Below are 27,978 nucleotides of genomic sequence, written 5' to 3'. Positions count from 1 at the left end.
TTCTTGTAGGTGAGTGCTCACAGTATTTCCTTTTTTTTTTTGTACAAAAGTGAATGCAGCTGTAACATAAAAAGCTCAAGAACTACACAGAATATCGTATGATTATATCTCTTGTAGCTTCTTTCCTAATCCTCTTCCAAATCCCTCACATACAAAGATAAATTCTTGCAATCCTGACATSAGGATTATTCTTGAAGTAAAACATAAGCTGTAATCTTTGTGRAGCTGCCGGCTGCTCAGAATTAGGGCTGCGTGTCTGAGCAGATCCATATTGCAGGGACCCACTGGGGCTCGTCCTGTGCACGATGGACTGCAGACAGCAGCTGCGCAGACGCTTCTTGTAAATTGTCATTCACAATCACTTGATCAAAGAACTGACCAAACTGAGCTTCCATTTTCTTAGCTGACTCCTCCATCTCCTGTAAATCTTCTTCCTAYGAGACAGAGTAAGCCTGTAAAACTTCAGTGTTGTGTAGAGAAACATACCTGCACAGCATCTKCAAAACACCTTGGGCCACATARACAAGAGGTGAATACATAATGTCASTCTACTTTATTTCATTTACAGTTTGTTTTAATAAAGCACACCTCCTACAGACAGTTCCAGGTCTCAGAAAAAGYTGACTGCCACATACTTACCAAGAAATACCGTGTGTCTCAGTATGCTCTATTGCCCCAAAAAAGTTATTCTAATGAGGACTGCTGGCAGAGAATGTTAGAGACTGGAAGGCAAATCTACTAGCGTTTGTGTTATTATTCAAAATTTTAGTTTATTTCCCCACTGTCCATGTTACTTGCTGTCATAGCAGAAATTTGATTATGATTTGCATGGAAACAATTGTGATAAAGTGCTGTATATATTCTAAATATAAGGTATGGATCAATGTTTTATGTACACAACTTAGTATGGAATTGATACTAATACTGTCATAAAGCATACATTAAATAAAAATACATTCTTATAATGTGAAAAAAATACTGAATTAAACACATTCCATATTAATATGGAATATTAAGAAATATTTCAGTGCAAACAGTAAATGTATGTGTGGCCTCAAACATTGACACAAGGCAGCTAATTAAACCAAAAATATGCAAAATAGTTTCACCCTTAAGGACATTTTGAAGCAAAATTCCTCAGTTCCCTAGATACAAATTACAACCCTTATGCTTCAAAGCAAATCTGAAGGGGGCAAAGAAATCCCAACAAAATCAACAGAAAATGATAAGAATAATTAGATTTGATTCTAAAGACACAGTAATAATTTTTTAAGAGTTAAACTGTAGCATAGTAGAATACATTATCAGAATCTCAGATTAATAAACTCAGTCTGTTTTATTCCCAAATCTCACCTTGAACTTCATGTTCACATAATAATCTGTAATGATCCTGGCATTTTTACGAGTCTGCCTCATRCATCCTATGCTGGGTGGCTTGATGAATATAATGTAGGGCTTTAACTCATAAGTCCGGGCTATTTGTATACCCTGCAAATGAAGAGTAAAATGGAATTCAGGTATTTCCAGTGYATTCATCCCAGTTTTACTCCCATAAAAAACCAGTTGTTTACAACATGCTGTTATCTCCAAACCTAGGAGATCATTTTCAAGTAGGTTTTCCTGAAAAAGGTATCTCACTAATAATCCCTGGACCACACTGTTAAGCGACTGTAGCATACCAATCACTTAATTATGCTTGGTAACCTTATTAGGAGATGTACCAGTAAATGATGGAACAATGATCTCTACAATCAAACATATTAAAGATGGCTTTGAAACCTGTTCTTTTTAACTGTTAGGGAGCTACTTTTGGAACAAGGACCTCTTTATTGTTCCATAGTGGAAGAAATTATACTGCTTTCAGAATTCTTTGTGCTGTGTAACATTCCCTRATGCTAATAAGTATTTTTAAATTATTGCAGAGCAGTGGAGGGAAAAAAAAAGAGAAAAGCAAAAGAAAATCATAGTATGTAAAGTTGTTCAAACCACTAGATATAAAATAAAGTATGCAACTCAGCACTAATTTTGCTACCTCACTGCTCTTACTTCTTACATACCCTTTTCAAAACAAGTTCTTTAAACCCACACCCTAAAAAACTGATAGTGGCACATTTGTCSAAGTGGCAATATCACACACCCCTGGCTCCGACACCCCTCTTTTTCCCTTTTGCTTAAAGATGTAACAGAAGAAACTCAAGGACAGTTTTATAGATGTGAAGACTAAGGTGTGTCATAATGTGCCCCTTACAGCAGTTTCAGTTTTTGAGTAGTACCCAACAAATCATGCAGCTTAATCTCTATTTTAAGCAGCACTAACCACTGCCARCCTAAGGCTCAGGCACATTGGCTCTGCATAATTAGAGGGAAATATCCAAGAATCACTGAATTATGGTGTTGCTCTTTACATTTGGTTAGAACAGATTTGAAACATCATAGCTCAAACAGCTCCTAGGTACTAAATGTACAAGTAATTCAGAGAAGGTTAGCAAGATTTTTCTAGACATAGYTCTGAGTATCTTARATATTTACAAGCTCAGGCTTTTATYARCCTRGTCTTCATCAGCAAATTCAGTGCAAAGGTAGAAGGAAAAAAAAAGTGAGCAGCATGTAAGTGAAGAAGCAGCTTACTAACAGCTGTAACTTCTRGAGAGAAATAAAGGCACACTACAAATTTCAGCTTTTGCTTGATTAATTTAATTGTTGCTGCTTTTACCAAAGGCTATTCTGAGATTCCTAACAGAAGTACAGAATTCTCAACTAGTATGACTTGAAGGAGGAAGAAATCCCATGCAACAGGTTACACATGAAAGACTAATCCTTACTTTAAGTATGAAAATTCATTTCTGTACTRTCCAAACTGATAAAGCAGCTGCTAGCTTGGTAAAAAATGAACTTTCTCAACATACTTGTCACTGTAAGACCACAACCCTCCCAAGACACAGGCAAAGAATAATCTATTATTAATAAGCATCATGAGGTAAAGTGAAAAACAGGACAAAGCAACTAACACTATTCAAATAGCTCAAGAATGTAGAGGAAATTATTTTTCTTTCYGGAAGATTCCCTGTCCCTTTAGCACTCACCTGTGGTTCTAAATCTATTACACAGATCTTCCCTGCTTCAAGGACTGCTCGCACTGCATCAATACTGGTACCATACAGGTACCCTTTGTATTCCCCATATTCCAGCATTCTGCAACAGTGGTGAGGAAGAAGGAAAATGAAAGATCATTTGAGTTTCAAAAAGGTTTCATTTAAAGGTGGTACTTTGAAATATAATCCAGTCATCAGGACTGAATGATCATAAAGTGTAGTGAACTCCTATGAACATTYACCTTTCCCTACTACACTGGGCACAAAATCAAAACCACTACAGTTGAACATCTCCAAAACATGCATTTTTTACTCATCATGGTTTTATGAATTTTGTGTTTAGATTTTACTTGTCAATGCTTGTCAAGTACATACTACAAATAACTTAATAAAACCAAGTATCTCAAAGCTCAGTGACTGTAGCTTCTGGTGCTGAGCTGGTCTGTTTTAGATTATTGATGGATAGAAAGGAGCGGACACTTTTGAATATTTAGCCCTTAGAGTTCAACTACTCATATGTCATCACTGCAGAGATCCTGCAATGGAGTTGTAGGGCAGGAACAAGTYTGATTCACTGCTAAATTTTCAAAAGCAGTCTGGTTCCCAGAAGAGTTAGACTCATAACTTACAAGCACAACTAATTACTTCATGATTAGAGAGCCCACTTTCTTTTAGAAGGATTCTGAGATCAATCATGGAGGAACTATTTGCAACTGCACAAAAACAGTGTTTGAAGAAATGGYCTCAAGTAATTTGACCCAAATTTACACCAAACATACACCCTAAGAGTGGAGAAGCCAGACTTGAGACCTAACTACAAAACTGTACTTTCTTGGATCATGTTGCATTTTAAGTAATAAAAATATTATTCATCTTTCCTACTCACCTGTGGCTATATACCATGTTTTCAAAAGTTTCCTTTGATACATAGTGATATTCACGACCATTCATTTCATAACTTTTCTGAACACGAGTGGTGTCTGAAAGAAGATAAACACACACCAAAAAAATCAACTGCAACTGAATTATGGTAACTTTATAAATGGAAATGAGAACTTAATGARGGACTATAAATCAGCATTTTCATAAGCATTTTTAATAAAATGAGTTATTTCCTTTTGTTAATTCAGAGAAAAAACCCATATACTGTAATGGTTTGCCTGTGGCGAGTCACTGAAAGTTGTCAAAGCACAATTGTATTTCYTGGAATGGAAGAGTATATTAATCTAAATCATTGTGATTCAAAGCAATCAGTAATTGCTTTGGAATTGGCTGCACAACTGTTTTTACTCCTCAGAGGAAAAATTTTTTAAATTTCAGTCAGAAAAATAGCACAAGCTGTCCCACACTTGCACCTTCCCCATATTTGGGATCTTAAGCACAAAGTCCTGAATTTTGATCTAGCTTTAGATTCATAATTTCCTGTTTGGTTATATAAATTAAAAGARCCAAATAAGCACAGGTAGAAACAATTTCAGTTGTTACGTCAGAAGTTAAGCTGCATAAGTCTCATCTGAGACAAGAAGGCTAATAAGGAAAGCTGCAAAGCCTATTAAGCACCAACTTCTGTTGTCTTCATTCTCATATCTGAGCCCTTAAACCCTAAGAACTTAAAATATCTCAAGAAACAGTCTTTTTTTCCCTTAAATCTAGGAAGAGCAAAGATCAAAATTAAACTAAATAATGCAGATAACTTTCACCTCCATAAAGCTTTTAATGGTTTCAGAGGCTGGAGCTTGAAAATACCTTTGTCTGATTTGACAAAATGAGGTAGATAGTATTTTAAACTAAYTCTTATGAAAGCAAACAGCACTGGCTTTCAGTAGAGCTGTACTTGTTTGTTTTCATAATGGTTAATTTAAAACAGAAGAAACAGCCACAGAGCAAAGAGTGTATGAATACACAAAGGCAAGAGGAAGGTACTTGGCACTTGCTATTCCTGTTTGAAATGGGGTAGTGGGGGAGAAGAAAGCCATCACATACGAGGTATGGCACTTTGAAACTCTCGTGGGTTACTTGTGATRAGCCTTCTCCGTAGCTCATTCACACCAACTCCTGCGGGACCTGGAAAGTTGGAAAAGGTGCTAATATTACTGACAGAGTACAAATCACTTCCCAGCAATACAGCCATACCCAGGGGGCAAATCAGCAGTACTGTATTAAAAGAAAAAAACTTACCAAATACTTGCAGACTTAGAAAGGACAATGGGTTTGCCTTTACTCAGTTTGCTTTATCAGGACCTTAGAACAGTGCAGAAGAGCAGCTTCCCTTCATCACTATCATTAAAGTCTCCTTGAGAGCCTGCAGCATCATTCCATACTGCTCATGATTGAGATTTAACTCCAGACTAGAACATGTTATTCTTACTATTGTTSTATCTATGCATTTAACACTGGTTGTAGAAATGCTTCCATGTAAAGATGTTTTCTGTTAGGTTACAAAAGTTTCWTTACCATTTTCAGTCCCAACTGAATATAAAACTGAACCACTTTTCTAATAAAATCCATCATCAACCAGCATTCCTAACTGTACRGCTTCTAAGGATTTTATTAGTGAGTGTTTAAAAACAATATCTCAAGCAAAGAAGATGATACCTACATTAAACTTTAACCCCAAGAATGGGGTCAAATTACAATAATTCTTGAAATGTTCCTTTGAGAGCTGTCTACACAGTCAGCAGCCGCTGCAATCAATCTGCAAAAGTCGTTAATCTCTTACCCACGAGGATAATTAACCGGTGCCGGTCTGTTGGGTGTCTCTGGTACCTGACCACCTCTTCATAGGGAGCTGCCAGGGTGCTGTAGCAGCTGCTGGGGCAGCGGCTGGAGCAGGATTGCTGGTTGAGCCGAGCCTTTCTGCGACACAGCCGCATGCTCCTGCGGAATCCAGCTGGAAAGGGCAAAGCCATCAGTGCTGGACAATACACCCTACTTCTTTAGCTTATTGGGCCTCTTTCTAACCCACACAACCTACTGCTTTTGTGGAGCTTTTTGCAAGGTGAAGGTTAGTKAATTCCATTGGCGCACTTGACAGCYTGGTAGARTCTCTGAGCATTAAATGACAGCTACAGAGCACGTAAAATCCCAGAAAATGAGCCCAGAAATAAAGACTTCAGAAAGATCCCCAAAACAAGCTCAAGAAGAAGTTTCTGACTACCTGAGGCATCCCTAGGGAGCAGGTCAACTTTTTTTGATAGTGTAGGTGGTTCACTCTCATGAGACAAGTCTGGAACATTTACTCCAGCCTCCAAAATGTACATTTTAAACGTCACAATAGTTTAATAACAAGAGTAGGTTTGTTTGCTCCACTTGACCATGAAACTCTGCAAATTTCGCATACAGGTGTACTTTTCTAATGAAAGCCCTCATGATTATTCTCAGTGGATGACTGACATTACTCTTGAGCAGAATTAATCATGAAGRTAAGTTTAAATAGCAGTGGCCAAGTCTCTGTAGAAACCTAACAGGAAGAAAGATTTAAATTGAGAGGCTGAGCATTATTAGGAGGAAAGAGACTTCCTGAAGTCTGGAAAACAGAGTAAGCTGTAYTCCATTTAGTAAGTCTTTAGGTGATACCAACAACAAAGCATTTTATTTAACTTCASACAAGGACTTAATCTAGATCAACCCCCAAACATTTTACTTATCTTTAGTTTTTGCATACCAATAAAGACTCGTTGACCAAATTCACCAAATTCTTCCTCTTCTAGAATACAAAGAACAAATACTCATGAAATAAAAAAGAATGGAGAACATCTTTTAAGCTAGATGGCTAACAAAATTATTGCTGATCCAAAGRAAAAAAGAATTTCAGCAAATATGTGGAAGTATTATGCCTAATAAAATTTTTWAAGCATGACACTCCATAACATGAAGCATTAAAATCTTTCACATGACCAGTGACCAATTCAAAAGGGTCATTGTAAAAAAAAATAAACATAGGAGGTCTTGGTATTTTCTAAATTGAATTTGAAACTCAACACTGTATTTGTTTAAATTCCTAAGATATCTAGATRCCAGACAATGTTTTGAAATTGATTAGTGAAAAAACSCTCCACATAATTTAAGCTTTTCAGGTGAAATCTATCTTACAARAACTCMAAACAATAACTAACAAGTCAGTACCTCAAAATSAGAAACAAAAAATTTGTARCTCAGTTTCCRYCCCATAGCATGTTTGGAAAATGCAACTTGTGTCTGCTCAGATCTTTCAGGCAAAATAAAGACCTGTTTTTATTATTTCTTTTTCTGCATTGTATCAGTGATATCTGTACTCCAACATGTGAGCCTAACCTGTTTCCTCTGATTATTTTTGTCCTCATTCTCATGCTGTTTCTCATGAAGGCTTCACTATTCAGGTGAGACTTCTAAAATTCTGTATGTATTTTTTAAAATTAAATCTCTCATATAAGGCTCAAACATACCAATTTTCCAATAAATCAATGTTCAGAAAGTTTAGAAACTATTTGAAGAAGGTGATTTGAAAAGAAACTATTTGAAGAAGGTGATTTGAAAACAACCAAGGAAAAAAATTGTGCCAGTGTTCACCTTTCTTTTCAAAAAGGGCTCCTAATTTCCCCCTAATCACGCATGGAGTTATCCAAGCTGTGTGGTTCCTTTATTAGGCCTTGTTAAAGCAAGAATGAGATACAGAAGACATAGGCATGTCATTTGTTCCAAGGAAAAAACATTATTTTCATTTGCAAAGTTTTGAAATGCTTTTAGCACTAGACTCTTGGATTTACAGTTATCTCATAAGCATGGAAGTATTGAAGCAAAATTACATGCACTTTAATTGCTCTTTCCTGTCTATACATTCTTCATTATTTGTACCTTTCCAATACAGTTTTATTCCTACATTTTTGTATGTACTAACAACTAGTTCATGACTATAGAAAAAACTGCTTGGCACAAACTGCACATTCAGGGCTATGTTCAGAGTGCTGTTCAGCTGACATATGCCCATATGATTTCTATCTTCAGGTCTCTTGAGTCATCATTCAAATATGTTTAAATATTTCTGCTTTATCTACCCTCTCTTCTATGGTATGGAGTGCAGTGTGGAATCCTACAGAAAACAAGAAATTCAGCTACTGGGTATTGCAAGAAGAGTGGTAGTTCCTGGTAAAGCAATAAACACAGGTAAATTCTACTTAGATTGCTGCTTACAGGAGACAGGGAGAAAAAAATTAGTGTTACCTTCTTTAAGCTCCTCTGCACATTCAGATAGAGACAGACAAAAAACAATTAGTTTTGAGAAGACAGTCTATACTATAATCTTAAAAAAAAATCCAATCAGCATTGTCCAACACATTTGGGGAATGTAGAAAAAAGATACTGCAGACATTAAATCTAAAATATGCCTYTTTGAGCATGAGCTCTCAGTTCCCAAAGAACACAAGACTCAACTGCYGCATCTACATCAGTATTGTACTGCAAAATACATCTGCAACTGCTGGCTAAAGTAGAATGTAAGACAGCAAATATTTGCACTTTTATTCCTCAGTCTGTCTGTGTACAGCACAGAGCTGACTCAGCACTSAGCAGTGAACAGGATTTGCAACAGTAATACCCAAGAATATTGGGTATCAGAAACATCCCAGCCTGGAAACAAAGACTGCCCTGCCAACCTGCTGCTTCTGCCTTAAAAGCATAGCTTGAGAGGTGGAAGAGAACAAACCACCTGTGATAAGAGAAGATGSAGAAAGAAAAAGAACTGGCTAATAGGGATCTTGTGGAGAAGAGCAAATGTACGGTAGAATGTCACTCTTCTCCACAAGATTACCGAACAACTCAAATGAGAAGTTTTATTTTAGGGGAGAAATTATTTATTTTAGAAGACTTAAATTTTGCAAAACTCTCAGCTGCTTCCTAAATTAAAAAAAAATCCCCAAATCAGATTGGTTAAGAAGTACTGATTGATTGTATTTTTTATACCTAAATGAATTTTGTAAGTATTTTCCATCCCGCATGCCAGCCATGCCCACAATCAGGAAAACAGAAGCAGTTTTCCTCTTTACCACATCAACTACAGGCACTGGGGATTCAGACYTCCATATTACCCAAAGATAATCCAATTATCTGCTGACATCAGTGCAGCCCCTGCTGTCACAGATTGCATGAGTACATGAGGATTGGATAAACAGATCTGGTACTGATGCATGAGAAGAAACGTTCACTCTTGTGAGATAAGAGGACAAAAGCCTTACTACTAAGGTAATCACAGAACAAGAGGGAGACTTAAAGCAATAGCATTTTACATAATGGTTTTTCAAAGTAGAATGGCTTCTGAAGCTGAAGGGGCATTTTGGTCTTTGCCACCTGCTTGTTTTTAAGACAYTTGCTTGTCTCTGGACACCCTTCTCAAAGCAGAACAATAGCAAGGAAATTAGAGTTAGGTCAGAGGAACTTACCTGACTCAAATGTTTCTTCATCTTGTTTATTAATCCAGACAGCACATATATTAAAATAAATTCAAAATTTAATTCTTCTCATGRATTTCAGAATCAGAAATCAGTTTTCAAGCTTCTGTCGGTCTGTCTCATGTATACTTTCCCCAACTCCCTCTACCCTGAGGTGGCAAAACACAGCTCACCATACTTGAATTAACTGCTTCATCTCTTTTCACACAGTCCTACAGCATCACATCCCTCCATGAGAGCTTCTGAATTACCTTGGAGAAGGAAGAATGAGCTCCACTGCTTTAGGGAGCAACCCAAGCTACCAATCTTCACCATTAGTGTTCACCAGTAAAAACCTGTTCTTGCTCCTTTCTCTCCCAAGACCAGTTTCTTGGCAATGAATTGTGTGGRTTCTCCAAGACCACAATAATCTGAGGTATTAAATATACAATAGGCAAAAAACGATGGYAACATTACAGCCACAATCCAGCACCTGAATCAAAGAGGTTGGATCTCATTCAAGCAGATATTTTTGTGCTGGTTGAAATGCTTGACTATAAGCACTGTACACCAGAACTGCAAACGCCTCATTTTAATATGCTAATACTAGATGAGGTTCCAGGGTATGAAAAACAAAATTTTCTACCATTAAGGTCACTAGGAGAATGACTGGTTTTATCTAGGAAATGAGGCTTTTAACTAGCTATTGCCTTGAAGCAAACAAAATAATCTCAAGAGAATTCAGTTACCTGTTTCCACACACTTCTCATCAATCTGCATGTCGTCTTCTACAGATAACAAAAGGGAAAAAAAAAWCATCTGAATCAGAAAACACTGGGGAGGAAAAACAACCTTACAGATTTTACAAGAACTCAGACATCAGAAAGAAGGTACATGAAGYTCAGATCACCTTTAGACATCTTTAAGGATTTTAACTGTTACCTCCAATTTACTGATGTTCCTTGTCTACAGTGAGCAAAAAGCTCTTCTTAAGTAAGTGCTCTGAAGGGCTTGTGGCAGAGGCAAATGTATCTAACTTGAATTCTCCTCTTGAAATAAKGAAAGGTTTAACATAGCTGTCAACCTATTTATCCAGTAGATATCTATTTATYAAATGTTACTGTAAGGGAATATAATTTTCTCTCCTATAGCTTTTAAATATCTTTCCAACATGCTACACTCAAGGCAAGTGTTTTGCTTGGTTGATTTTATTATTATTACTTTTACAAGAAATAAAAGGAAAAGATCAATTCAGCTCTCTAGTTCTCAGACCACATCAATTTATGCCCCCGAAATGTGATCACATGAGCTTGGGAAATCTCATGGGYTCACAATACAGTACTATTGGTGTATTTTGTTCTTGCACACCCCTCCAGATAGSCCCAGGAGAAGCTATTTTCCAGTTACAGGACAATTGTCAGAATATCTGTCAATGACATTCTGCCCACATGTATCCTTTAAAGAAATACCCTCTCAGAGCTGCTCCAGSAGCAAAAGAGGGAGAAGGAAGAGAAAATGTTGTCTTGCTTTCCTCAAAGAACCCATCCAAACTGTCACTTTCCTGACAGATAAGGCACAGGTAAATTTTCCCCTTTAGGACAATTTTTTCATCTACTACTTCAGATGAAAAAAGACTGGATTTCAATTACRTTAAGCACACAAAATGCTAAGAACTTGGGCTTCTTCTGCATGTATTTCTCAAAATGCCTCATTTCTGACTTTTTAAAAAGCCTGTAAAACCATGTGCTATATTGCTYCCAGGTACAGAAATGCAATGCTGTCCAGATGTGATTTCCTACCTTCTTCCACAGTGCTTACTGCTCACAGCATATCCATTGAAGCAGTTAAAATGCAATAAAATTATGGTGAAAGAGAGCCTCAGCTCTAGCAAATATAAAGCAATCAGTGCAAGAAGAAKYCTAGGGAATGAAATACATTCCCTCTGGGATTTATCATGAGAGAAAGATTTTACACTTGCATAAAGAAATAGAAGAAAATGGGGASAGAGGAAACAGGAAGAACATTCTTTTTTTTCTGGGAATAATTTATATGAAATTCTGTATATTTACAGAAAGTTGTAGTTGGGAAAGGATAATACTTCTGGATTGTTATGAGTAAATTAAAAGGCGGCATTTCTTATCTGAGACCTAAAGAAAAGTTCTGTTTTTCTCTCAATAGTTTTGATGACAAAGAAACATTCTAAACACTGTATGGCACTTTTCAGTGCAGAGTTGGTATCTGTGTCCCTGGAAAGCCAGACCAGYACAACTGTCACCTCAAGATGTATTGCTAATTCTCCTAGAGAGAACTGGCTGGCCCAGTGAGCTCCTGGATCTTACAGACTTCAGAAAAAGTTGAATTCACAGGTTCTCTTATGGTCAGATCYCAAGTACACTGGAGACAGCCATCTCCACCATCAGTACTCCAGGAAAAATTAATCATTAAGTATTTGTTTCTCTGGGGATAGTTAACACACTTCTAAGGTTACAATATGGTTCCAAAACAATGTCTGAATTAAACTAATTGTATAAGGTTCTATTTCAGTATCCCTGAGACAGAGACAAGATCTTTCTTTTCTACTTTATCACTCAAGTATCTTTCACTCACACATTGATGATTTGAGACAGAGATGGGGCTGGAACGGCTGAGACCACCAGAATTCTCGCTGCTTCCTACACAGAAATAAATTTATTACAGTTAAAGAAACAAAACAGTCCACAAGCACATTATGCTCCTGTCAGATTCACTGCTTACATGTAAGATYAATCAGTACTGAACTGAGAGAAGACAGCAAAAACTGAAATGTTACCAATGGTTTAGCCCATCACAAAGTCCCGAGTGAAAACCAACATGCTTTCAGAACTATTTGAACTTCCTAATCAGCAGTCCAGAACTAAGAGTTTAGTCCAGAACTATTAAGAGTTTATATAAAAGTACAGGAAGATAAGCCATAGCGGGGTACAGACTCCAAGAAGTGGAATAATGTGCTACTGCTAGGGGTAGTAGTACTACTGCCTCCATTACTACACAGAGCCTCTTGCTTGAAGCCTGAGTCACAACCCAGTTCAATTTCAATTTGCATTATACCGACCACAGGTTTGTTTATACATGTATTATAAAGTGAAGTTTATCATCTGCTATTGCATGGCCTTATGGTACCTGGGGGTACCATAGGACATGTGATCAAAGGATCAAATTGAAAAGTTTTCTACAGCATTTCAGAATCAAAGTTGAAAGTATGTAGTGTAAAAATAATGGTCTATTTATGCAGAAAATAATAGGCAAGAGATCCTTGTTCTTCCTTGAGTCTTTGGGTTTTTTCCTCCTTTCTTTTAATCTGGTCTACTCAGTTTTGACCAAAGCTGAAGAGGTCACTCATGCAACACAGGACATCTTTAAAAAAATGCTGTGCTTTTAGTACTACTCTTCCTCTTGTTTTTTTTCTTTTTCATCATAGATGATGTTTCTTTAGTAGTCAGGGCCCTCAGTTTCCACACATCTTTCAGCTGCTACTCTCCACTAGATGCCCTAGCAACCAGCATGAAAACTGGACAAGTGCTGCAAATTTCCTGAATGTCAATTCAAGTTTATACAGGTGCTTTCAGAAGCTTGTTCTCACAGAGGTGCTCTTAAGGGAAAAAGAGCAAGAAGCAGGAGATCAGAAAGAGGAAAGATGTTTGTCAGATGTCCCTCTGAACCGTACTGCTGCAAAACTTACAAAAATTTTAAATAGCAAAGTATGAATAATTGGCTAGGTTTTGAACCAGAAATCAGGAAAATTATTATTTCTTTACCTTTTAAGAAGATGATTTGATGGTATGAGTCCAGCACAGGCACTGAGATCTGAAACTTTCCTGGCCTGCCACCAGAAAGCATCATTCTGGTCTACAATCTGGAGTATTTCACCCTTTTTAAAAGGCAAACCTGCATCAGCACATGGTATGGCAGGRTCTTGCAAGGGCCAGTAATCTGCCATTGCTCGCACATAAAGCTGGTAAAGAAAATATACAGGAGTAAGCAGAAAACAAATTTGGAATGGATACAACATGAGCTTTACAATCACAGAGACAGATATTGGTGCAATTTCAGTCAATTAATGATGAAGTCAAGTTTTAAAAAACAGATCAAGCCCTAAACCCTCTCTGTTCATTAAGTGAGGAAAAAACCCCGTGTGTGTCATACATTATGAAAAGAACTGACCTTCAACTTGTACATCACCTGGAAAGTGCCATCATTTTCACAATTACATTTCCACTTACTTTACTGCTTCAGCAACAACAAATTGATGTCAGCTGAGAGGCAGCCATAAAGGCAAGGTAACACTTTAAGGGTTGCAATAAACTTCCAGGCAACACTGTGTCTTTGTATCACACAATTAGGCACTACTGCTAGGAAGAAAAAGAATGTTTCTTACTGTTGTTTGGTTGCTGACAGGCCGATCAGAAACTGGAATTAATTTGAACATAATTGTTCCCTGAGACAGAGCCTAAATGATTAAAAAAGAATTAAAATATAGTTGGTATTCCACAAAATCAAACATAGGCAAGACAAGCTTGACTCAGCATAGCTTTGAGGCTGTTGTAATGTCTGTGTTACAGATAGAATTGAGATAGACAATGTGACAATACTGTATTTTTTCCAAAAGCAAACATCAAAGTTTGGCTAAATATTTTTAATTTAATGTAACTTACGTTTCATTGTAAGCATATGTAATTTCAACATTAATTCATACCAAACTTTTCCACTGAAATCTCATTTAAATAAGCAGCAGAGTCTGGTTAGATAGGTGATGTAAAGGGGGAGAAAAATGATTTAAYAATTAAGCATTCCAATGGAGTTTGTATTTCTTATACATAGAAATGGTACAACCAGGGCAATAGCACAAAGACTTGATATGATTACATCTAGAAATACTTCACTGGCTGGCACTTAACACTTTGCAGTCAAGAAGCTTGACAAATTGTGGGCAAAATGACAAATAACAGGGACATCTCAACAGATTTTTTCATGAGAATTTTGACAACAGTAATTACACTGCCCTTTTTGGGCAAGGTGAGGCATGTAGCTTACAAGCTCATTCACTCTGCTTTTGTGAATTTTGTAACATGGACTCTTATTAGAATAGCACCTTTCCACTACTTTCYTGTGGAATATTAACTGAGTGGCACTTCTAGAAAAAAATTATGAATCAGTGAAGACTGAATAATATTTTGACATAGTATTTTCCCCAGAAGCTGCAGGTAGAATGGTCACAATTAARTTAATTTCTGTTCAGAACAGAAGTTAGATTTAATTCTGGTTTCATATATTCTGATTTCATGAACAGTTGTGAACTTCATTCACAGTAAGGAAACAATCTGAATTTTCTGTTAAAAATGTCAGGCTTTCTCATGTATAGGAGTGTGTAAAAGAATGAGCATACAAATAATCTTAAGGTACCAAAGCAGAAAATATATTTAAGAAATATTAAATACCAGAATATTAATGACTTGCTCAGGCTCAAGTCCCTCAACAGGAACTCCATTTACTTCCACCAGTTTGTCTCCAGCATACAGCAACCCTGCCGTGAAAACAAATAGGAAAACAGCAGCAGGAGTTTTATCACAGCATGATTTATCTTGGATAGGCAAAGCAGGGTAATACAGAAATACCACAGGTTTGTAAGCCAGCATTAAAACTTTCCATACACCAGGTATGCAAGRAGGCATTTTGGATTCAGGCTGCAGACTGCTATGGGTCACAAGAAGCTTGCATGCTTCAGTTTTCTTATTCTTCCCACTCCCTCACAGGACAACTTTACAATCTACTGATGATTTGCCTTAAAATAAGCATAAACATTTTCATATTGCTCCATTTCCCAATGTAAATGAACCTATTSTATATTAATAGACCATGAAACTTGGAATCAGGCCGTTAAGAATTTCAGGTGCAGTGGGTGTCCTGGGACTCCTCTCAGTCCTTTACTGTAAAAAGTCTTCACAATATTGTTTTTTATGTTCCTTTAACTCAATTAAAACATTAGTTAAACTAAGAATTTAATCAGCTATTTTCTGCAAGTTGGGTTTTATTCTCTATTCAAAGGCCAGAAAGTACTGAAAGGAACTATTTTATAATGATTACAGTTGAATTTTACTTCTGATGTTTTACATTTTAATTACATCACATTTCCTAAGGGACACGGAACAAATTCAATTTTAGGATGACAATGTAGTAACATTTCCAGGGAAACTCCTTGCAAGATTGCTTAGTTACTAGTGCTACCAAACTGCTTAGTAAACTAGTGCCAAAAAGTATTACTACATATTCGTTAAAGCCCATTATCTTCTGTAATCACAAACTWTTGATGTTTACCATTTCTCCATTTAGGAATGAGCTGCTGGTATTCATACTACACTGCAATTTGGGATATCCAGGTACTGATGCCAAGAATACATAATGAAAACTGGATTTGTACTTTAACTCAGTCTCAAACAGCAAATTCACCTGAAACCTTATGAAGCCAGAATCAAAGTCACTCCAATGCRTCACTATTTACAGTGCTGTCAAATGTATACATCATCTTCCACTMTAATGGAAGATTAATTGCAGAAGCTATTATCTTATTTTAAATATCTTATTTCAAGGTCAGTTTTATGTATCACTTTGTTTCAAATTCCACTTACCACTTCTGTCTGCCAGCCCACCATGGATCACACGGGCAACAGTTATGTCACCTGTTATCTCATGGCGTTTAATGGTGGCACCCTGGCAGACAAGAACAAAGAAAAAACACATTGATCACAGAAGGACCCCAGTAAGTTTTCTATCATATCACAAGCCTGATCTTCACAATGAAAAAAACTAGTTGAAGGATACAGCTTTTTTACCACAACACAGATATAGCGATAATCACAGAATCCCAGAATTTGCTCAGTTGGAAGGGACCCACAAGTATTAGGAAGTCCAGCTCCTGGCTCTGCACAGCACCATCCCCAAGAGTCCCACCATGTGCCTGAGAGCAATGTCCAAACTCTTCTTGAGTTCTGTCAGGGTTAGTTCTGTGACCACTGCCCTGGGGAGCCTGTTCAATGCCCCAACCAACCTCTGGGTGAAGAATCTTTAATATCCAACCTAAATACCTCCCCTGACACAACTTGAGGCCATTCCCTCAGTCCTGTCACTGGTCACCAGAGAGAAGAGATCAGTGTCTCTCATCTCCTCTTCCCCTCACTGGGAAGTTGTAACTGCAGTGAGTTCTCCCCTCACTGGCTGAACGTACCAAGCGATCTTAACTGCTCCTCACACGGCTCCCCCTCAAGGCCCTGCAGCATCCTCATTGCCCTCCTTTGGACACTATAATAGTTTAATATCTGTCTTATATCATGGCACCCAAAACATCCCCCAGCACTCGAGGTAAGGCCACCCCAGAGGAGAGCAGAGCAGAGCAGAACAATCCCCTCCCTTGCCTGGCTGGCAATGCTGTGCCTGATGCCCCTCAGGACACGTGTGGTGTCCAGGTCATTTTTGAAGATGTTGAAGAGCACAGAGCCAAGGATGGAGCCCTGCAGAACCCCACTAGTGACAGGTCCCCAGTCTGATGTCACCCCCATTACTATAACCCTTTTTGTCTGACCCATGAGCCAGTTGCTCACTCATCCCATAATGTGGTTATTCCGGTTGTATGCTGGACATTTTGTCCAGAAGGATACTATGAGAGACAGTATCAAAAGCTTCACTGAATTACAATCAAATTACATCAACTGGCTTCCCTTGATCAGCTGGGTGGGTTACCTTGTCATAAAAGGAAATRRAGTTTGATAAGCAGGACTTTGCCCTCATGAAGCCATGCTGGCTGTGACCAACGACTGTTGTCTTTCAGGTGTTTTTCAATACCTCCCAGAATAATCTTCTCCATAACTTTACCAGGCCCTGAAGTGAGACTGACAGGTGTGCACTTTCCAGGGTTGTAATGTATTAGTACTAAGTCCTTCAATGTCTTCAATTTTCATCACACTAAAATAACCTCATTGATTGACAATAAGAAATCTTTTCTATCTCCAATATTACAGTTATCTTTTCCTAAAACAGAATAGCTAAGCTATACAATGTTTGCTGCTTGTTAGTACAAATGATTTCTGAAGAACTTTCAAAGTCACTCCGCCCTTCCTTTCTGTTTTGGCCACAGGAACAACTSTCAATCCAGTCCGGTTTTATCTCATATGAGGAAAATGCATCTGCCAAATGTTCAAACCTCAAGCAGACAAGGCACTGAACAACCTCCTCTAGTTACACCCACACTGTCTCAGGTCCTTTCCAACCTTAGCAATTCTGGTGATTCTGTAAAATCTGGACAAYAATGCACACAGTCCCTATGACATTCCTGCGAAGAAACCAATATGCATCTGATGCATTTTAAATGCTTGTCTAAGTTAAAATAATTAGACAGACACAAGGAAGCTCCCTCACCAGAGGCTGGTTGTTTTTCACTAAGCAGACAATCCTCATAGCTTCTTCATTTTCAGGTATGTTGTCTGGCAGTGGTGGAAGGATTGGTTCAAAATCTTTCTGGGCCACAGTATCATGAGCAGATAGCAAGGCCTGTTACAAACAAAAACAAGCAAACCAACCAAGCCATGAGCAGACTTCATTCAATAGCAGAGCTTCAAACAGCAACTAGCCAGAAAAYAGAAATCTGTGACTAAGGTTCTGTGTGAACACAGATCCCTTGCACACATTGACATTTTCTTCTTTCCACTAGGAAAATCAAACCATGGAAGTTTTAAGAACAGTTCCTCTGAATCTTGTGGAAAWCTTACAAAAGATGAAATGTTTCTATTTGGAGCTCTTGAGTTAAGAATGCAGATTTTGCAATTTCAAGGAAAATTTGGTTTTATATGTCTGCATTAACTGCCCATAATTTAAACTYTGTAAGAAATTCCTTTGAAACATAACCTTAAGTAAAATGCAGCCCACTGCAGGTACACTTCAGACACACAGTCCACATTTGATCTTAGYTAACTATGTCTCTTCAGGCTTCTTTGCCAGTTCTTGTGGACAGCTGCCCATCCATTTCCATTCCCACTGCAGAGAGCTCCATGAGCAAACTTTTCCTTTCCTTATGCAGGACTTGCCTTTAAGTGTGGAGAATGCAGCAGCCGTCGTAGCTCTTTGATCTCTCCTGACTGAGGGGCTTCACGCAGTAACTCTATCACCTGATAAATGTCAGAGAGAAAGCACAGAGATGGATTCTGGAGGACAATAAGTTTAGGAAGCTCTACCTTGAATGTAGAAAGGAACATGGTATAGAAATAGTGTTAAGTCCCCCACATCATATGACTCAGAGGATGTCCATATGGTTTGCTCTAGAACTGGACAATGTGACTGCAGCTGCCAGGTTTCATTTAATTCAGGCACAGTGCCATTTGCTCTAAATTAGTTTTTGCTCCCATCCCTCAACCAATTTCATCACTAGTCTCAGTTTCTCTACTTTGTCATTAACTCTCCCACTAATTAAAAGATTATGAATTCAATTATTATAATTAGAAAAATCTAAAATCTAAAAAGCTTTTCCATATCACGTCAGGCTGCTTGATTGTGGCCCTAACCCTGAATCACAGAGTTACACAGGAAATAAAATACACAGTCAGTGATTAAACCATTAACRTGTGTGTTCATTACACTGGCCAGGACTTGTGTAGCCCAGCAACCACAGCTGTGCCCATTTCTCATGCCCACCACAGTAAGGGCTGTTGAGCAGTTTTACAAATGTACAAGGAGCGTTTCAAGTTTATATAGTGTACCTAGACCTGACACATGGAATATATACCAGAACACTTACCTGCAGCTGAGTTCATTCATTTGGTATGAGTAAGTAAAGCAATAAATTGTGTATACACAGTCTCACCTCAYGATTCAGTGCACGTGCCTGCAGCGTGACAGGAGCTGGTCTTTTTCCAAGATAATGTTGGAGGCATTCATAAATCTGTTGCATGCCATGACAGACAAAACAAGGCAATGATGACATTAATGGTCACACGATCATAAAGATACATACATGACAGGCAATGGACAACGCTGTCTTTCTAGAAGCTTCTCAGTCCAGCTAGAGCCCCAGAGTTTGCAATCTAAATTCTTAATATGCATCTGGAACTGAGTCTTGAACTCAATGCCTTTCCATATTATCAGCTAGCCAGCCAGTTATACTGTAGTTTTGAATTTTCCTGTAAGAAAAGCTGGCTACACAGGTCAATAGACAGTTAATTCTCTGTTTCGTAGCCTGTTTCTTTCCTCTAGTTTGAAGGCATAATAAACAAYGTAAATTTAACTTAAAACAAGATTTGCTGAATTTAAAATGCCCTTATGGACATGCTTATCCCATAGAAGCTCTTYTTTAAAATGTAATGATTTTAAAAATCCTTCTTAGAGAAAAGCAGAATTWGTCCAGAATTTGTCTCAGAGATAAAATTCTTCTCAAGATAGAAATACCAGTCAAAACTCTGCTCTCTAAAAAGATAAGATTATCAATTGCACATCAGATCAGAGGGATGCAAAACAAAAAAAGTCCAGTTTCACAGGCCAAGAAGTATGGATGCATAGTCATACAGAGATTTGAGAACAGCCAGTTGAGTAATGCTCTGTTCAGTCTCTGTCCCCTGGCCGTAATACAGACAGGTAAAGTAGAAGAGCTTTAATGTCTAGCACATCATGGAAGAGAATACTTACTTTTCCTTTAAATCAAAGGTGTTTTTGTCCACTGTGACTGCTGATGTTAGGCCTGACATCAGGACTATCAGCACTTTGTGTAAATAAGCATTTTTATTATCCTGAGATGGCAGTATCAAGTAGCTATTTCCTAGAGATTATTYTCTAGGTAATCTTCACTTTCCCAGCTGTGTGTCACCTTACCTTKAGCAGTGCTTGCAGCCAGCGAGACCTGAGCAGGTCATACAGCATGCCAACRCCATTGACATCTCTCTTACAGAGCAAACTGAGTTCTTGCAGCACTAGAGTCAGAACATGAGATACACCTGAGCCCAAGAAACAGAAAAGCGCAAGACACTTCAGTACAAAAAGACCACCAACCAATGCTAAAGAGTGACCCATGCCTTTGAAATGCACCTTTCCTCAATTTGTACTTCCAAGAAATGCACAGACATTTCCTGTCTGCCTCGCTTTTTTCCCTGCAATGGACTCTGTTGCATATGAGTTATTTTCCCGTGTTATTAACCAGCAGTGTTAGGTCAATATCATCAATTTGTAACTGATCTGTGAGAAAAACACACAGGAAATCTCACATGTATCAGTCTGAGTTCAAGCTTATACCTCCTACTAAGAAGAGGTGAAACAAGAAAAAAACTCCTTGGCTTTTGTCTTGGGTTGWTTTTGTGCCAATCCTGTATTCCTATATTCATTGGCTTGTAATGCCCACAAGGTGCCTGCGCCTGTAAATGCAACCCAGAAGAAGGGGCAGGAGCAGCGCGGGCAGTTTAAAAGCCGGGGCTCTGCACAGCTGTTTGCTTTTGCTTTTGCTTTTGCAGCTCAGCTCAGCTCAGCTCAGCTCGTGGGCTTTTTGGAACCTCGGCTCAGCGCTGTGGGAGTCCTTGCTCCCTGCATGCAGTGGAGTTACTTCGTTGCCGTTTAGCTAGCTCGGGTTTGTTAGCTCGGGTTTGTTAGCTCGGGCAAACAGCTTTCCCTGGACAGACCCCCTTTGCGGCTGCTTTGATTCTGCTTCTGGAGCAATTCGGCGGCTGGCGCGGCTCAGTCTTGTCCCAACTCTGGAAGAAGCCAAACCGGTGACAGGAAAACACACCGAGCCCTCTGTTTCATCCACAGTGAAGAAAGGACTATAATCCAGAGTTTGTTGCCACTGTTGCTGGAGCGGCCACGTGTTCTTTTTGTTTGTTGGTTTGTTGGTTTGTTTTTTGTTTTTTGGGAACGGGAGCCACCATCTTTTTTCTCCGCACCATGTGGCCGAGCAGTTTGTGGCGGGAGGGGCAGCATGTGTTCCTGAGTGTTAAATATCTAACAGTTACTTTTTTTCCTGTGTCCTGTTCTCACTGTGTTTTGTTAATAAACTACTTTCCCCCCCACCCCCGCTTCACTTTTGCCAGAACATCTATTTCATATTGGTGAGAAAAAATTTTCAATTTTTCTTCAGAGAAAACATTTGCTCTGTAACATTTTTCTCTGAAAACATTGTCTCAAACCRAGACAGCTTTATAAGCCAGAAACAAATGCCAGGTATTCTCCTCTGATGCTCTGTTAACTGTATACCACCACTATACACCAAGAATCATTCCAATTATTAAGTAGTAATAATTTAGAGACATTCMTCTCTCTCATGACTTGGTAGAAAAAGAGTTACATAAATCAAGGAACAAACCCTTTTTCAAAGGGAAAGAAAACTAAAATAGAGATGAAAAAATTACCATTATCTTTAYTGCTGACTGTTGGCACCTCCATCTTCTCCTTTATTCAAGGAGATTCCACCCACTTCAAACACTGCATTTGCACCACCTTGGTTTCACAAAGAGAGAAGCTGAGCTAGGGAAAAGAGCAAATCGTATCACAATAMTGTCAGCTATTTTATATTGATAAGAAAGCAGAATTTAAAATAAGGCAGGGACAATAATTTGTATTTAAAGTGCACAACAGGTATCAAGAATAAATTAAGTACATGAGTCCTATCTGCAAATTCAGCTACCCAGTAGCATCCAAGATGCAGACAGAYAAACCTCAACTGCAATTTGACATTTTAATTGMTTTATGGAATTGTCAYTTGCTTGTCTCATGAAGTCATCTARAATATAAAGCTGTTCGGTCCATCTTCTGTTCTCCAGCTTTTTAAGCATACTACCATGGAAAGTCTTAATTCTTTCTAAAGACTTAAATCTTGTTTTATAGCAATATAGCTTGGAAAATAGTAATATTCAAGGACACTTGCATTTAATTTCTTTTGATACTGACATAATATTAAAACAGAAAGACTGGAATTTCTACAGAATTTCATTGAGCAAAACACATGATTTTGAAAAAAGGGATCCCTGTCTCTATTACTATTAGARTTTAAGGTCTTTCAAGGATTTGTTGACAAGAAATCCTCCACAGAATGTCATTATTTTTCTCTATTTCTCACAGTGAATTAGAACACAAAAACCCCAAGCCCAGAGAAAAAACCCCACTGCTTACCTTGCTGGTTTCATCATTTCTCTCTGGCAATTTATACTACTTTTAGAGATGGAATCAAAGAAGTTATTTGCTAATCTGAAAATATGTCACTGTTTTCTTTTATTATAAAAAGCAGCTTATACTACCATAGTCTTTTTTTTAAAAAAATTTAAAATCAGCATTTTTAAACAAAGCAGGAAGACCATAGTTATTAATTAATATATATCCATGTTTCATGACATTTCCACATATAAAATATAAGCCTTCTAAAATTTTCCTATAAATTCCTTCCCTCCCTTAAAATTCTGTGACAACCTACCGCTAATCTATAATGTTCTTTTAAACTAAAACTGGAGTAAGTTTTTCAATCTGCTGTTCATGGCAAACARTGCAGTACAGGACTGCTTCAGAAAATTCTCTGAACTCTTCTCAAAGAAATATGGAAATTCCCCAGGGAACACCACACACTGCATTTATACCCTAAAGCATCAGGACTYTATGTATGAAAGCTCTGAAGTAATTAAAAATCTTCATTATATCCCTTCATTTAACTTCAAATCACACTTGATACAAGTTTAAAGATACTGTCATGATTACCAATATTGTAGATTATTCTTAAAGAGTTAAATATTTCAACTGGCCACTCAAGAAATGATTTAGACTACAAGTCAAAAGAACTAACATCAAACATCTGAGCACCTCAGTCAATAGTGAACCACAGTGTGACACAGTGAATGCCTTACCAAATTCTGTTAAACACACAGCASTTTATTCCCTGGATTAATAAAGTAAAAAGGCAGCCATTTTCCTCTAGATTGCTCTGTGGACAGAAAACAGCAAAGGCACAAGCAGGAAAAGTATTATCTTGATCTGCTTACAAAAGCAGAAGGCATTACTGTCACTTTTACTGCACTTAATACTTATTTTTAGAACACGCTTGCTCTGCCTCAAATTAAATCATAAAACCACTTTCAAAAGGCAGTGGAAATTAAGGGGGGGAAAAAATCACAAGTTATGAGATTATGACTCAAACATGTTATTACTGCACAATTTATTTCAAGTTACTTCTACAGGATACTCAATGATACATTTTATTGAAATTCTAATCTGAAGACCGCTTTGAAAATTATTATTTTCTCTTTCAAAGACTCAAAAAAATATAGTTTGATCCTCCCCCTACACAACCATGGTTTGAGCTGCAATTATTTAATATTTTTAATGGTCTCAGTTCTTTTCCTTTAAGAATTTGCCTTCCCCCTTTYTAAGCTTAGTTGATCTGCCTAATGATGGATTTAACAAAGCAGGACATAKAAATCTAGTCATGAAAACCTGTTTCTTAATCAAAGACAAAGCCATTGCAAATAAAAAAACAACAGTTCTGGAGATGCTAAAACATTTCAGATTCTAAAACACAAAAAAATTTACCACATTAGCCCTTTAAAATACTCAAAAGATTAATTTTTTTTCCCCACTGAGCATTACAGCTTCTGATATCACAACAGCTTCCACAGAAAACAGATGTGGGAGCAACTTGAGCGTATTTGGAAGTTTTAGACACAGTTTATCTTGAAGGTTAACCTCGGATTTCCCAGAAAAACTGGGAAAGCTACTGAAGGGTGATTGCTTGCCTTGTTAGGTGAAATCCTCAGCTACAGCTACCAGAGAATTCTAGGAATAACAATAAATATGCAGTAACCCTTCCATCCATTRCTGTCATCTTAAAACTACAAGGTTTATGCACATACTAACAGAAGCAACCTTTAAACAACAAAATCTGTCAAGTTCTTAACACCACAGCTCACCTCAATCATAAATTAGTAGGTGTTTCATGTTTACACACAACAAAAGCAAAGCAGCTTCCAACTGTGAAGCCTGGTTTCAGAAGCTGTCAGTAGCAACAGATGCTGACAAAATCATTACCAGAAAAGAGGAAAAGTATCTTGATCTTTAGAAAGAGACCAACTGGATCACTTGCTTAAGAGTTCAAACAAATTTAGAATTACTACTGTGCCTTTATTTCTTAAGACGTATATGTATGCAGACTATAAGGCCAGAGCTCAGGGTTTTCTCATCCAGGGACCTAAATAAATTAGATGGAAATTCTTGCTAAAAGGCTTACCTGACTAATCTCCCAGGCAGTGTAAGGGCCTTCYCATTCACGTGTATTGCAAGCAATTMCAGATGCTTATTAATAGAAGACATTTCTCTTTGCCTGTTGTTAGACACAGAACTGGATAGCCACACTAAGTGTGCCAGCATTTGACTCAGTCACCTCATGTCTACAAACATCAGTTATCCCAAATGTCAGCTAAAGGGCTTCCTTCAGCAGCAGGGTATGAAATTCCTTTACCCTATTTGTCAGATAGACCAGAAGGTTTTATTGATAGAAGCTGCAAGGGAACCAATGCCCTGTTTTTTAATACAGTTTTCAGAATTGTCCTTAAGTGGACAATTTGGCATCTTGTCAAGACTCCAAAGGGGACAGCACCAGAGAACCTGACATCCTGAACATCACCACCTGCTCTTACACACTGCTTTGGTTAATATGTTTGACTTGAGCACTTCTTACAATGAAAACTGCTCCTATCATTACATTTGCCAAAATTAATGATTTGACATTAAAGACTGCAAAATAACTTGAGGGCAGGAAACACTCTGAGAAAGCTTTCATTGCAAATAAGCCACTATAAATCAGTAAACTGAGCAGGCAAAAAATGGTAGGGAGAGATATACAGCAACTCAAACCACATGCCCTGTTCAGGACTCTTTTGTTCTGCATTGAAGAAGCTTAATTAGGCCAGTGTCATCACTGAAGTCTGTCAGCTTCCTTTTCTAGTCAGTGTAAAGAACCATCTTGCTTTTTGTATATTTTTTTTTACTTTAAAGCATTTCAGCTTAAAGAGCAGCCCTAAATATTAGTGGAATAAACTGACATATTTTAAGCCTTTGAAACCATTTATCCTTATCTCAACCCAAGCACCACTTAATGCAAGTCAGACGCAGCAGAGTTTAAGAAAAAAGACTGAAAAAATGTTATGTTCACGTCATTGAGGCATTCGGTGAGATTTCACAGAATCACACCTGCATACGTGATGTAATTTCTACTATTATTCTTTGTACTCAGGTTTTTTCAGTGGTGGTTCATTCTGCCTCCCTCTTAGAGCTGCAGTGGTGGTGTGAGTACCTTGTTTACATGGGATAAACACCACTAAAACATTGCTTCCCAGAAGAGCAGCAAACTCAGAGAACACTTGGATGCAGCACAYTGCAGTCATGAGGGGCAGCCAGCTTTACTTCCAGCTGTTTATCCCCAACAGCTTCGACTGACTCAAAAGAAACAAAGCAACCAAAACCCCCTAAAAAAAYCCCAATGGCTGTATGGATACTAAATCAACTTAGAAGTACACAGCTAGGTAGTTCAAAGAAASGATTTGTTATACCATCGTGTATCAGTCACACATTTTTCTGTATTATTTCTCAATATACCAGAACTAGTAGTTTCCTAATCTACTGCTAAAAATAAGTACAGTTCTGTGAAGATTAGGAGTGAGGAAAAAATTCCTTTTCAAACTCCTACTCCCCATTCATACACTCTCTAATATTTAGCTAACAGGAATTAAACAGATAAAAGAAGTTTAAATAGCTTTGCAATAACTACGAGGAAACTAATTTCACAGTTGCATGGGGGAAATGCATCCTTGCAGTACAATGGTTTCAGTACCGTGCGAATTTTCTTACCTGTGAACACCACARAACACGCCATGTTCAGCTCATGCAGAATTTCCAGAGGGAAAGAGTATTTGCTGGATGTTAGCAGAGCAAGTAACCTCACTGCCCCAGCTAATCTACGGACATCCTCTCCTTTCTAATCCGCAGAAACCTAACCTTAGAACTACTCATTACCAGGGAGAAGAGAACAAATCCCCTTAACCCTTTTCTTGCATTAAAAAAAAACTACTTTACATTGTCTCTCACYTAAATAGTTTCTTATTCTCATCAATCTTCCCAGTCAACAGGGCCCTCATCACTTGGGTTCTGTCTGCAGCTACTGTCCCTGTGATTGCAGTGGGAATCGGTAACACCGGAGTGTTGATCTCCTGTTGCTGGTTACAGGATTTCTGCTGCAGCACAAGAAATAGCTGGCTTTCCATTTAAGGGAAATAAGAAAAAAAAAAAGAAAAGGGAAAAAAGTAATTACCCTGRAGCAATCCAGCTGGAAAGGTCCTGCAGGTTAACTCATTTCTTTGTTAGCTACAGCAATACACAAATCAAAGCTGGTCTGTACTGATTTCCTAATGCATCACATCAACTGTAAAGTGSAATCTGTGTCAGAAGCACATTTAATCCTGGGATTCTCTTCAGCTAATAATTGMGCTATGTATCAGAAAGACCAAAAATAATCCAGCCCAGACTGTCTGCTTCCCTTAATCGGCCAAGCTAAATTCATATGTGATATCATTACTTTTTCTAAAGGGTTGAGTGCACATATACATACCTCTGTTTGTATTTATATATATAAAGGCAGATGTGTTCTTTGGTTTTTGTAGTTCTCAGCTTTGTACCATTCACTGTAAATGAAGTTCCACCTTTAAAATTGCTACACATTTCTAGATAGACCTTGTTCTTGAAAAGCGAGATGATTATGGAAGAACTTCCCATCTCTAGCTATATTTTTAGTTTAATGCACAGAATCAGTGTAGGATTTGGGTCATATGAAACAAAGCTTAATATTAAAATCCTTTCTTCTGTAATATCCAAATACAAATACTAATATAAAACAGTTACAGGAAAAAAAAAAACCAATCCCAAATCTGTTTTTCATGGTTACACTCCCACAAAAGGCAAAATAAATCCTGAATTCCAATCTTTTGCAGATTATTGCCATTGATTTACTCAGCTGTTCAGCACAGCCACTTTTCAGAAGGCAGTTCTGTTCCTACAGGCCTCAGTTAATTTTTTCATTTTTTTACATTGAGCTCCAAGAGGTGATTGCATGGAAAGGCTGCACCCAGTGCAAGATGCAGTGTTTGAATTGTGCCTCATCCTTCATCATGCTTTTCACCCTTAGCTGTGTGTCTTCCCACCCTCTCAARGTAGCTTTTTATAGCTTCCCTGCAGTGGGAAGGCCTTGGCATCAGTGCCAGGAGCTCACCTCTGGGGCAGCTGCTATGCTTGCTGAGTGCTGCTTCCTGAAAAGTGGCCAGACACCCCGTACTGCTGAGGCGGGGAGTGATAGAGAAGCTTGGTKGGCACATGGTGTTTGCCAAGGCCAACCCACCATATCTGTTCAAGAGCACCCTCYACCCTTACTCACCTCCTACCACAAAGGCTTCCAAAGA

At 38.0% G+C, this 27,978-nt stretch overlaps 1 protein-coding gene across 1 annotated transcript; it reads right to left on the bottom strand.

Moving 5' to 3' along the window:
• MPP4 (MAGUK p55 scaffold protein 4) lies at positions 1 to 26,402 on the bottom strand. The gene is made up of 21 exons (XM_057375753.1): positions 26,378 to 26,402; positions 20,378 to 20,499; positions 19,377 to 19,454; positions 18,604 to 18,684; positions 17,939 to 18,070; positions 16,156 to 16,237; positions 14,968 to 15,053; positions 13,908 to 13,979; positions 13,288 to 13,484; positions 12,101 to 12,165; positions 11,293 to 11,313; positions 10,243 to 10,278; positions 9,506 to 9,526; positions 8,292 to 8,306; positions 6,757 to 6,798; positions 5,812 to 5,982; positions 5,076 to 5,156; positions 3,979 to 4,072; positions 3,084 to 3,192; positions 1,354 to 1,488; positions 1 to 434 (listed from the first exon to the last, which is right to left on the bottom strand). Exons 1-21 carry the CDS (start codon positions 26,400 to 26,402, stop codon positions 243 to 245), a joined length of 1,857 nt encoding a protein of 618 aa, XP_057231736.1. The 3' UTR covers positions 1 to 242.
• Between the last annotated feature and the right edge of the window lie 1,576 nt (positions 26,403 to 27,978).

This window comes from Malurus melanocephalus, unplaced genomic scaffold (assembly GCF_030028575.1).
Source record: "Malurus melanocephalus ecotype Western Australia unplaced genomic scaffold, MMel_1.1 scaffold_257, whole genome shotgun sequence".
Taxonomy (NCBI): Eukaryota; Metazoa; Chordata; class Aves; order Passeriformes; family Maluridae; genus Malurus; species Malurus melanocephalus.
Note: the sequence above shows the minus strand (reverse complement) of the source record. Positions and strands in the feature narration are given on the sequence as shown.